The 12833-nt window shown below is 39.5% G+C and overlaps 1 protein-coding gene across 3 annotated transcripts in view; it reads right to left on the reverse strand.

The window, feature by feature from the left end:
• The window catches only part of RPP30 (ribonuclease P/MRP subunit p30), a 34730-nt gene extending 24339 nt beyond the window's left edge, over positions 1-10391 (reverse strand). The window contains exons 1-6 of one of the 3 annotated variants that reach the window (XM_003255212.4): positions 10369-10391; positions 9841-10192; positions 6990-7045; positions 6302-6358; positions 5819-5893; positions 2763-2834 (exon numbers count right to left, since the gene is read on the reverse strand). In XM_003255212.4, coding sequence (XP_003255260.1) covers positions 2763-2834; positions 5819-5893; positions 6302-6358; positions 6990-7045; positions 9841-9922 — 342 coding nt within the window. In that variant the 5' untranslated portion in view covers positions 9923-10192; positions 10369-10391. Of the gene's footprint in view, positions 1-2762; positions 2835-5818; positions 5894-6301; positions 6359-6989; positions 7046-9840; positions 10193-10368 lie in introns of those variants that run through there. The other 2 variants (XM_030809281.1, XM_030809280.1) reach the window with 2 other exon arrangements.
• Positions 10392-12833: the final 2442 nt, after the last annotated feature.

Below are 12833 nucleotides of genomic sequence, written 5' to 3' on the forward strand. Positions count from 1 at the left end.
AGGAAAAACATCTTTCTGCAATTTTAGAACGAATTTTGCTTAAAAAAAAAAAACAACTGATGTAACATTAAAACCTCAAAGACCAGGCTGGTCTGAAGGTAGTCAGTTATCTTAATTGACTGTTCACAGTCAGTTATCTTAATTGACTATTCACAATCAGTTACAGATTGAATTCCTTGTTCTACTCTTTCCCCTCTTCTTAATAGGACACTTGACTAGTCTTTAAAAAAAAATCAAAGAGTAGTACCTTTGGTGGTTATATTTTTGGCAGATGGACATTTTAGTGAACCTAGAAAAAGGCAACTTTCAGAAGTTTCTAAAAGTAGCTATACCTCATTTTATACTTTTGGCAGATGGACACTTTAGTGAACCTAGATAAAGGCAACTTTTGAACTTTCTAAAAGTAGCTATACCTCATTTTACACAGTAAAATGCATTACAGTTGTTTTTTCCCTACTGTAATCATTTAAAATGGCCAAGGTGTTCTGTCTCAAGGTGACAAACATGCATACATGTTAAGCTCCTTTCCCTTCTGCAAAGGCAATGAAATGGCAATTTTACAAATACAAAAGAAATTCAATTCATAAAGGCTCTCAAGATAAGAGGGATTATACTAGCAAATGGCTGATTTTGAAGAATTTCTGAAAGAGTAAAAGCTGAGACAATCATGCTGGCATATGGGCTATACCTCAGAGCATGCAAAGGAGGAAGCCGAAACAGAGGTAGAAACTTTTATGCTACAATACAACCTTGCTCCTTTCCCTCCCAAGGAGCAGCAAATGGTAAGGGCAGAAACTGAAGTGATTTTAGAGCTAGAAAGAGATGGATCAACACTTAGCTAAGAGAAGTTTTGAATGAATGAAGCAGAGATAAAGAAACAGAAGAAAACGAGCTCTTTCAAACTGAGCCCATCAAAGGTTAGCAGGATGAAAAAAACAAAACAAAACAAAAAAAACGCAAACACCAGTTATATATACCCTTATGGGGTTCTAGAAACTCCAAGTATAAATAACAAATCCTAAAAGTTTCCAGATGAGTCAAAACAGGTCATCTACAAAGTCAGCACATCAGACTTCTTATATAACATATCACAACCTACTCATCTGACAAAGGGTTAATATCCAGAACCTACAATGAACTCAAATTTACAAGAAAAAAACAAACAACCCCATCAAAAAGTGGGCAAAGGATATGAACAGACACTTCTCAAAAGAAGACATTTATGCAGCCAAAAAACACATGAAAAAATGCTCATCATCACTGGCCATCAGAGAAATGCAAATCAAAATCACAATGAGATACCATCTCACACCAGTTAGAATGGCCATCATTAAAAAGTCAGGAAACAACAGGTGCTGGAGAGGATGTGGAGAAATAGGAACACTTTTACACTGTTGGTGGGATTGTAAACTAGTTCAACCATTGTGGAAGTCAGTGTGGCGATTCCTCAGGGATCTAGAACTAGAAATGCCATTTGACCCAGCCATCCCATTACTGGGTATATACCCAAAGGATTATAAATCATGCTGCTATAAAGACACATGCACACGTATGTTTATTGCGGCACTAGTCATAATAGCAAAGACAACCAACCCAAATGTCCAACAACGATAGACTGGATTAAGAAAATGTGGCATGGCTGGGCGCGGTGGCTCATGCTTGTAATCCCAGCACTTTGGGAGGCCGAGGCGGGCGGATCACGAGGTCAGGAGATCGAGACCACGGTGAAACTCCGTCTCTACTAAAAAAAATACAAAAAAATTAGCCGGGCGTGGTGGCAGGTGCCTGTAGTCCCAGCTACTCGGAGAGGCTGAGGCAGGAGAATGGTGTGAGCCCAGGAGGCAGAGCTTGCAGTGAGCCGAGATTGCACCACTGCACTCCAGCCTGGGCGACAGAGTGAGACTCTGTCTCAAAAAAAAAAAAAAAGAAAGAAAATGTGGCACATATACACCATGGAATACTATGCAGCCATAAAAAATGATGAGTTCATGTCCTTTGTAGGGACATGGATGAAACTGGAAAACATCATTCTCAGTAAACTATCGCAAGGACAAAAAACCAAACACCGCATGTTCTCACTCATAGGTGGGAATGGAACAATGAGAACTCATGGACACAGGAAGGGGAACATCACACTCCAGGGACTGTTGTGGGGTCGGGGGAGTGGGGAGGGACAGCATTAGGAGATATACCTAATGCTAAATGACGAGTTAATGGGTGCAGCAAACCAACATGGCACATGGATACATATGTAACAAACCTGCACATTGTGCACATGTACCCTAAAACCTAAAGTATAATAAAAAAAAAAATTCAAAAAAAAAAGGAAAATGTGGCACATATACATCATGGAATACTGTGCAGCCATAAAAAATTATGAGTTCATGTCCTTTGTAGGGACATGGATGAAACTGGAAACCATCATTCTCAGCAAACTATCGCAAGGACAAAAAACCAAACACCACATGTTCTCACTCGTAGGTGGGAATTGAACAATGAGAACACATGGACACAGGAAGGGGAACATCACACTCCGGGGACTGTTGTGGGGTGGGGGGAGGGGGGAGGGATAGCATTAGGAGATAAACCTAATGCTAAATGACGAGTTAATGGGTGCAGCACACCAACATGGCACATGTATACATATGTAACAAACCTGCACGTTGTGCACATGTACCCTAAAACTTAAAGTATAATAATAATAAAATTAAAAAAAAAAAAAAAAGAAAAAAAATACTTTGTTTTACTTATCTGTTACTCACATGAAAAAGCTTTTCTGTCTTTGGAAAAACTGCAACAACATCATAGAGCCGGGCCCTTGAAGAAGTTGCTCTCTAGGAATACAAAAAGAATGTTATCATACAATAACAAAATCTGTACACATGAAATTCTGTCTAGTGATTGACTCACACTTATATTTCAATCATGGAACACTTCTAATATACTATTGACATTTCTGCTTTGCTTTGTATGTTGGCAGAAAAGACATAAGCACATGAGAATTTAGATACAAATACCCATCTCACCAATCATTCTCCTTCCTTCCTACATTTGTTATACTTTAACCATGTACCAAACATTGTGTTTGAGATGTAAAAATCAAATTAGGCTAGGTATGATGGCTTAAGCCTGTAAACCCAGCACTTTGGGAGGCCAACGTGGGAGGACTGCCTGGGCCCAGGAGTTTGAGACTAGCCTGGGAAACATTGTGAGACTCCATCACTGCAAAAAAATTTAAAAATTAGCTGGGTGTGGTGGTACACACATATGTCCCAGATACTTGAGGTGCCTGAGGCAGAAGGGTCTCTTGAGTCCCATAGGTTGAGGCTGCAGTGAGCCGCGTTCATGCCACTGCACTCAAGCCTGGACAACAAAGTGAGACCTCATCTCAAAAAAAAAAAAAAAAAAAAAAAGAAGAAGAAAGAAAGTATCATCTCAAACCTAAATTGTGTGAGTCTGTATATGAAAAGACTAGAAAAAAATATATTTATACACAAACATACAATCTCTGAATTATGGAATAAAGTGTAGTATTTCTTCTCTGCTTGTTGGCATCTTCTAAAATTTTGCAATCTCTTATTTTGTAAAAAGAAAAAGTATAATAAAAGTTAGGAAGGTATAAGAGAAGCAGCAGGTGCTGTGCTTGAGCAGGTAAGAGGGCCTGCTAGGCAGACTTGTGCTGAGATAGGGCAGGGTCCAGGTCTTAGAAAAAGCCAGGATCTGGGATTTGCTCTCCTTCACCTGCCCACTCTTACTTGTGAAGGAGACAAAAAGGAACCACCAAGATGTTCATGGTAACAAGAGTAAATGAAAGTCTTTACAACCTATCAAAAGTCAGCTCCATTTATGTCTACCCGGGCCTAAGGAACCAGAATGCTGCCTTGCAGGTGTATAAGACATCAAAAATTGGCTTTTCACAATTTCTTTAGCAATAGTAACTGTTATAAAGGGGGTCTTTCCTTAATTACTTCTATTATATGATGGAGATGTCCATCCCAGCTAAAGACAAAACAGTTCACCTTCTCAGGGAATCTCACTTTCTCTCTCCCCTGATAGTAGGCATACCCAAACCTCTCTCATTTAAGAAACAAAATCTCTTTAGGCAGCAGATTCTTATCCACCAACCACCCTATGCCTCCCATTCTCCTATGGAGTCAAATTTCTTAAGCAAAGTCAGCAGCACAGTCTGCTTTTTTTCACATCCCTATTATATCCATTGAAATGGTTTTTGCTAAGGCAGCCAAGGACTGTCACATCAATAAATCTGACAGACTTTTTTTTTTTTTTTTTTTTTTGCCTGTCTGCTTGACTACACAGGCATACTGACCCTGCTGACCTTTCATTCCTCCTTTTCTGTTTTCCCTTTGCTTGCTGTCCTTCTACTTCTAGGGTAGTCCCTTCTCAGTCTCCAATCCTAGCTCATCCTCTTTCATACCATTAAATGGTGAAGTTCCTTAGGACTCTGTACCAAACTTCTTCTTCCCACAATGCACTTTGGCCAGGGAGTCTCATCCATTCCCGTGATTTCAATTACTCACTGCAGGTGACCACTTCCAAAGCACCATTTTTAATTGGGATCACTCTTCTGAAGGCCACATCTTTTTTTTTTTTGAAATGAAGTCTGGCTCTGTTGCCCAGGCTAGAGTACACTGGTGTGATCTCACTGCAACCTCTGCCTCTCTGGCTCCAGTGATTCTCCTGCCTCAGACTCTTGAGTAGCTGGGATTACAGGTGCCCACCACCACACCCTGCTAATTTTTGGATTTTTAGTAGAGACGGGGTTTCACCACGTTCACCAGGCTGGTCTTGAACTCCTGACCTCAAGTGATCTGCCCGCCTATGCCTCCCAAAATGTTGGGATTACAGGCATGAGCCACCGTGCACATCTTTTTTGATGGGCTCTTTTGAAACTCTCACAGTAACTCATCAGGATGCCCCCAAACCTGCTTGTTTGTATGGTCCGTCTCAGGAAATGGTACACCATTACCTACCTGGCTGCTCAAGCCACCTGGGGAGTAATCAGCCTACATCCAATTAACCAATAAATCCCATCAAGTCTCTCCTGGATGCCTCTTAAGTCCCCTCCTTGACTCCCTCTAATCCATTCTCTGTAATTCAAACCTCATTTCACTCCCTTAGTTAAAACCTTCAAGGGCTTCCAACTGCTCTTGGAATCCTCACCCAAGTTTATATCTTTAACCTTATGCCACGTAACTGGCTCGATAGGCTTAGCCCTATTGTTTTGTTTCACTTCTCAGAAAATACCATGTTTTCCTTAGCTTCAGGAACTATGCATAATCCATCCTATCTGGGAACACTAGCTCCCTGCTTGTCACCTATATAACATTTACTGACTCTTCTGTCTCCCAGCTTGAATATCAACTCACTCAGGTTACATACTCCCAGAGCATCCTTTATTTACCACTTCCCTACCTTGGAACATTCCTTACATTTGTAATTATTATTTGTTCAGTGCTTGTCTTGCCAATTAAACTTTAAGCTTTATAAAAGTTCAAGGATTGTGCTATTATTCATGGCAATACCCCTCAGCACCCACCTTAAGTCTGGTGCACGTGAGTTCAATGAATAACAGTTGCCAAGGGATTCTTTAATTGTGGTATCACTACACATGTGCCATGAGTAAGTAAAACAGACATATTACACTGTGTGAATTCTGAGGACAAGGAGAGCAGGCAGGTGTCATGGTTTGCGGGGGCGAGGGAAAATGTAAAATGGGGAAGACAAAATGCAACATTGTTCAACATTAATCAATACAACTTACAAGGCCAAAAGGAGAGAAGAAAAATAATTAACTTACCAAAACATTGCAGTGAGATGGATCCGAGACAATAATTGTTAATCTAGTTAAAATTTTAATTGGTCTTGATTTTCCCTATTTAAAAAAAACATGATGTCAAAAAAGCACAAAAGACAATAATTGATTTTCCTTTTTACCAGTGGAAAGTATTCATTAAAAGGTACTGGCTATAAGGGATAGTGAAGATCAATAAAACCCAGTCCTTGTTCTCTAGGAATTTACAATACAGCCACAGAAAGAGATGTAGGTATCTTAAACTATATAATGAGATAATTTAAAAGTTGTAGGACTTCAGGAAAGAAGATCATCAAAGCAGTACTGAATTGATAGTAAAATAATGTTTCCTGAAGAGTTGAGCCTTGAGGAAAACGTAAGACTGGTACTCAGAGTAAGGTGCAGCTCAAGCTAGAGAATAACACAATAATTAGGTACCTTTTAACTGAATAAATAGATATTATGCTTCTTAAACAACAAAACACCTACCTGTACAATTGGCAAAGTTGTGAAGAGTTCAGAAACAGCTACTGGTTTTTCAATTTCCTGCAACAAACGATAAATAGTTACTGCAGATTGTATCCATTAATAGCACAAGGCATAATGGAAAAATTACGAGGGATTCTCAGAAAAAAATATGCATTTTTTTTAAAGAAAGCAAGGTGATTTCTGGTATTCAAAAAAACTTTTTAAAAGAATTTTTAAAAGAAAGCTAAATAGAGAAGCAACTGTAAACATCAGTGAATAGGAAGAATGAAAACTTATTTTTAGACTGAAATAATCTACAGGATACAGTTGTTCGCCTAAAGAGAAATATACATACTTATTAGTAATGTTTAAGAGAGAACGTAGTTAATAAGCCCATGACAATAAAATAAAAAGGACTAAATATTTTGATTACAGTCTAGCCAATAATAATGCACTTTTTCAACAGTGAAAGTAACTTAATTTCAAATCAACTTTAAGAATCCTGAACACTATGTCATAGTACCTCACAAAAATCTTCATTGTTTATATAAATATGCATCAGCTCAACTGTTAACATATAAAATAGAAAAGTAATAATGCACAAAGGGGTGCATTTAAGAAATATTCTAATCTGTAGCTTCCAAATTACCAATATAAACACAATTACAAATACTTATTTATGAACTTAACTTTAGAAATATTATTTTACCTGTTTCTTTTCCTTAAAGTCAACGATATGATTGATAGCAACCACTGAATAGCCAACTGAAAAAGAAAAATCGAACACTTTTGTTAAATATAACAACCTCTCCTTCCTGTAACACAGGTCCATCCTGACTCTAGATGTCAAGAGTAGGAGGCCATTTGAGGAGTGGTTATGAATGTGAACTCTAGTGTCAGTCTGCCTGATTTAAAGTCTGTGCACTAAACACTTACAAGTTACTTAACATGAAGTTTCAGGTTCCTCATCTGTCAAATGGTTAAAATAACAACACTTACTTCATATACCTGTCATGAAATTTAAATGAAATAATACACATGAGGTGTTTGAGAACAGTGCCTGGCACACAGGTCTTTGTTTAACCATTATGAATTATTATTAAAATGATACTAAAGACTCTTAACTTTGTGCTTCTCCTTTTCAAATGTCATTCTCTTTCACGTCCCTGTATTCATTTTTATCCCATCAAGTTCCTACTTTATCACTGTCACTTTTATTCTCATTCATTTCTTTTGCTTTTTATCCTTCTACTTCCTTCAGAGAGACTCCTTTCCTAAGGAGAAATGGAGTGATAACTCCCTCACACCACTTCCCATTTTAAGCTGCACACCATCGACAGACTGGGAGCTCCTTGAGGTCAAGGGCTTGCTTTATTATCCTCATCAGTTAGCACTGTTCTGGACATTTGGGCTACCAAAAAAAAATCTAAATCATGACTTCCATCTTTAATTTTTAAAAATACCAATGGGGATGAAAGGATATTAATATTAAAATACATATCAATGCCAAACTCTCAACAGTTTGTCCAACTTCCTTCTTCCCTTCCTCCCTCAAATATTTACTGAGCATCCATTACTTGACAAGCCCTAAACTGGTGTTGAGCATACAGGATAAATAATATAATCCTTCTCCACAAGAAATTTACAGCCTAGTCTGTTGGAGAACTAAGGCAAATAAGGCAATTAAGCAAGTCATTGTATTTAAATACATGTCTTTTATAAGTAAGGATTCTATGGAAGTACACAGCACAGTGAAACCTGGTGTAGGGGTCACAAAAGGCTCCCTGGAGAAAGTTACCCTTAAAAACAAAAAAATCACAAGTATGCCTGTACCTTGGGCTTCACTTCGCACCCAGTTAGTCAAATCAACCAGCCACACCTCCTCCCTATTCTTCTTTACCACACTCCCAAATATGCTCTAAACTTCCTTGTTATACCCATTTAGGATACCCTTTTGGCTACTAAACAATGTCCCTACCGTTCTACAGAAATGTCAATTAGGATCTGTTTCTCCACAAAACTTTTTCCTAGACTACTCCTCATCTGGCAGCTTAGGAGTACTTACTTCCCCAATCAGGCTTTAGGGTATTTTAATTTACACAGTATATTTCTGAAGCTTATTATTGGTTTCTTATATCACATCAGAAACTAAGAACCAGGGCTCTGTCTTCCCTATTCTTTGCAAATGTCCACTATTTATTTCCAGACTCATCAAATAGCAGAGCAGTCCTTTGCCTTTGACTTGTAAGTTGAGGCAACTTTGTCATATGCCATGAATTCCATTTAATTTATAAACAAATAACCACTAACAAAGTACATATATTACCACACCTCTTTCAAGTGTATTTTAAACTGGGGGAAATTCTCTAAAGAAATCATTATTAACTTTTCTTTTTTGTATTAATTTTTTTAATGTGTTCAGTTTATTCCACAAGCATTAACTGAGTAACTGCCATGTACTGGTGCCTGCAGAGCGAACGTGTTAAGCACAGTAAATAAAAGGATAAGACATGGCAATTCTCTTAAGCTCATGATTTATTCAAAAATGGGATGGCATCAGGAAAAGCCTCATTGAGGAGGTAATAATTGCGACGAACTGCACCCAGGAAAACTTATTTTACAGGATCAAAGAACATTAGCGCTAAATGGCCCAGATCATCATGTCTACTTTCCTCTTCGTGCTGATGAGCCAAGTACCACAGAGATAACGTTCATTTAGTGGCAGCAGTGGAAAGGGACAGTCATTTCGCCACGGATACTTCATAAAGAGAACAATAAAAATGTGCTGTGATTCACTTTGCCAAGAAGTGGTTGTCATTTCTAGCACCACCTCTGAACAGCATCAGTAATCAGAACTCACAATGAGCTGAAAACTGTCTCTGAGGAGCAGATGTTACTGCACGAACCTCTTGATTCTTTTTAATCTCTCTATTCCCACACTTTACAGTCTACGGAATACAGAACCCATGACTAACTCCAATAGTTAAAACAGGTTCTCGTCTCTCAAGGCTTTCGCTTCCCTTCGATTTGGGCCATGCTGTCCTCCTCCTCCACCTCCACTCCGCCGTGTATGTCCTCTGCCCCCACCTACCCTCTCTCTGTCTAGATAGTATTGTTTCAACACTCCCACACCCTCCTCCTTCTCCGAGCCTCCACGGCGCTTCCTGTCCGTGCCCCAAATTCCAGCATTTGTTTAGACACTGTCGTGAGAGTCAGGAAGGGCTGATAGTAACTTAGAAGCTTAGAAGATTGTACCCTTGGAGTCCAGCTCCGGCTTCTGTCATCTATCATCTGTAGGCCCCTACGCAAATCCCTCGCCCTCGTTGGGCTTCAGTTCCCTCATTGCAGGAAAGTAGCTGAACCAGATAACAACCCCCAGAACCTTCGAGTTTCCCGCGCTAGGAATCAGACCAACACATCGGCGGGCATCAGCCTCCAGGGACATCCCAGAGACTCTGGGAGACGTGACCGAGACCCATCAAGAAATAGTTCCTCCCAAGTGTGGCCCGATGGTCTGGGTGGCATGAGGTTGGGCAGGTGCGAAGCCGGGGGCAACTCACGGTGAGCGGCTGTCTCCACAAGTCCGCGCAGAGCCTTCAGGTCAGAACCCGCTCGCAGGTCCAAATCTGCAAACACCGCCATGCTGAAGTCCCATGACCGCCCGCGCGCGCCACTCTGCGCAGCCGCTGAGCTCACCCCTCAGGCATGCTGGGAGCTGTAGTTAACCTGCGCAGTCCGTCTCTACCTCCAGGTGACTAGGGATTCGGAGAAACTTACTTGCTTTGCTTTCAACTACTACCAGAATTTGTGTGTTGAAATCAACAGCTTCATTTCAATCCCTCTTTGTCTTCTTCTGAATGACAATGTTTGGTTCCCCCTGGAGGGGTTCCAATTCCCAACTATTCAATACTCCTATAAAATAGTGTAGAAATAAATTCATTCAAAATGCACGCACACGGTATCTACTTAGCGCTGCTCATGAATCAGAGAATTCTGCTCATGGGTGAAAACGCTATTTAAAGAGTCCTAAAGAACACGTTTTCCTTTCCTTTCCCTAAAGTCCATTCCGTTGTTTACAATGGACTTACTGGGAAGAGGGCGTTTGTGTGTGACTGACTCTAGGACTTCAAAAGAGAACTACCCCAAGACGAGGGTCTTTTTACCCAATCAGAACTGTTGATGTTAAAGCCCGCTATTCTCTGTTGCAGTCAACATCTTCAACCACAAGATGGCAGGACTCACTCTAGGACGAGCGGTTAGAGCCAACATTGATTTAGCCAAAGACACGTTTGAAAAGGCAGGCGCAAAATTGAGATGTTTTACACTTTTCCAGCTGAGAAATGTACAAGGTGACGCATATCCCACATATCTGATGTTTCCACTTTTTTCCGACTTAGTGTAAATGACCTATTGAGGATAATAATCAATTATACTACAAAAGTGGGACTATAGTTTACATCAGTGCTCTCAAACTACCTGTGATGAAGGATCAGTTTCTCCCTCCTTCTCCTCTACCCCCAAACTCTTCGCGAACCAGGATGTGGTCCTTTATGCATTACCAGTAAGCAGCCTGGCCTCATGGGAATCACAAATTTGACAACACTCGAACTGCCCTTAAATAGAATAGAATAGAATCTGCTGATCAGGAGCTTGGATATCAGGACAATGCCAAAGTACTGTAAACTTTCTAAACATCTTCACTTTTTGTTTGTTTGTTTGTTTGTTTTAATAACGTGCGCACAGCAACAACAATCACAGAATTAGAGGCTCGGTCGTTTGACCTGGGGAGTGTTCCGGTTGGTGGCCTGCTGAGTTTTCGTTTCGTTTTGTTTTGTTTTTAGAGAGAGTATCTCGTTATTGACCAGGATGGACTCAACGCAAGCAATCCTCTCTCCTAGCTGTGATTACAGGAGCCCACCCACATGCTCCACCCATCAATTTCTCTATTTACTGATCACAAACATTTCACAGATAGTCTCTCGTCTGTGGACCACACCTTAACTAGTACTCCTTTATGCGATTTTCTTGCCGGTCTCAGAAGGGAGGAAGGATCTGTTCCATGCAGTAGCATGCAATTCTCTTCTTGCTTAACTTTTGTAAAGAAGAGATATTTTGCCTTTTCCAGTACTTGATATTTCCTAAATAGGAGTAGAAGAGAATATTACTTCTGCAAATAGAATAAGGTCATATGAAGCAAACCCTTTGCTTTTCATGAGAATATCTAGTGTTAATTTTGCAGGGTCACACAGGTATCTTCACCTATGACCATAACAATCTAGATTGGTCAGAAATATGACCAATGTGTGGTGAGGGTGAATAAGGTGATAGTTCAATTATTTTTTCATTTTTAGTGGACACATTTTAATTATACATATTTATAGGGTAAAATTTCATGTTCTGATACATGTATATGTTGCATAATGAACAAATCAAGGTAATTAGCATATTCATCCCCTCATGCATTTTTGGTGATAACATTAAAAAAAACTCTCTTCTAGCTGTTTCATGATATATAAACCTTACTGTTACTCATAGTCACCTTCTGTGCAATACAACATCAGAACTTATTCCTCCTATCTAACTTTGTACCTGTTGACCAACCTCTCCCCATCCTCCTCCCCCAATCCCTCCCTAGTCTGTTAACCATTGTTCTACTATTTACTTTCTAGACTTCTATCAAATTAATTTTTTTCAGATTTCACATATGAGTGAGATTATGCAGTATTTGTCTTTCTGTGTCTAGCTTATTCCACTTAAGATAGTGTCATCCATGTTATCCCAAATGACAGGATTTCATACTTTTTTAATGGCTGAATAGTATGTCATTATGTGTATACCACATTTTCTTTACCCATTCATTCGTTGTTAGACATGTAGGTTGATTCCATATATTGGCTATTGTGAATAGCGTTGCAATAAACATGGGAGTGCAGATATCTCTTTGACATACTGATTTCACTCTCTTTGGATTATACACCCAGTAGTGCAACTTTCAGGTTATATGGTAGTTCTATTTTTAATTTTTTGAGGAACATCTACCATTTTTCATAATGGCTATACTAGTTTACATTTCCACCAACAGTAAGTGTTCCTTTTTCTCTACATCCTCACCAACACTTATTTTCATTTATTGTTTTGATAATAGTCATTGTAACTGGAGTGAGGTGGCATCTCATTGTGGTTTTGATTTGCATTTCCTTTATGATTAGTGAGGCTGATGATTTTTTCATATACCTGTTGGCCATTTGTATGACTTCCTTTGAGAAATGCCTGTTAAAGTCTTTTTTTTTTTTTTTTTTTTTTTTTTTTTTTTTGAGACAGGATCCTTTGTCACCCAGGCTGGAATTCAGTGGCTTCATAATGGCTCACTGCAGGCTCAAACGCCTGGCCTCAAGCAATTCCTCTACCACAGCCTCCTGAGTAGCTTGGACTACAGGTATATACCACTGTGTCCCGATAATTTTTTAAAATTAAATTAAATTTAAGTTCCAGGATACACGTGCAGGACGTGCAGGTTTGTTACGCAGGTAAACCTGTGCCATGGTGGTTTGCT

This window comes from Nomascus leucogenys, chromosome 3 (assembly GCF_006542625.1).
Source record: "Nomascus leucogenys isolate Asia chromosome 3, Asia_NLE_v1, whole genome shotgun sequence".
NCBI classification, from domain to species: domain Eukaryota; kingdom Metazoa; phylum Chordata; class Mammalia; order Primates; family Hylobatidae; genus Nomascus; species Nomascus leucogenys.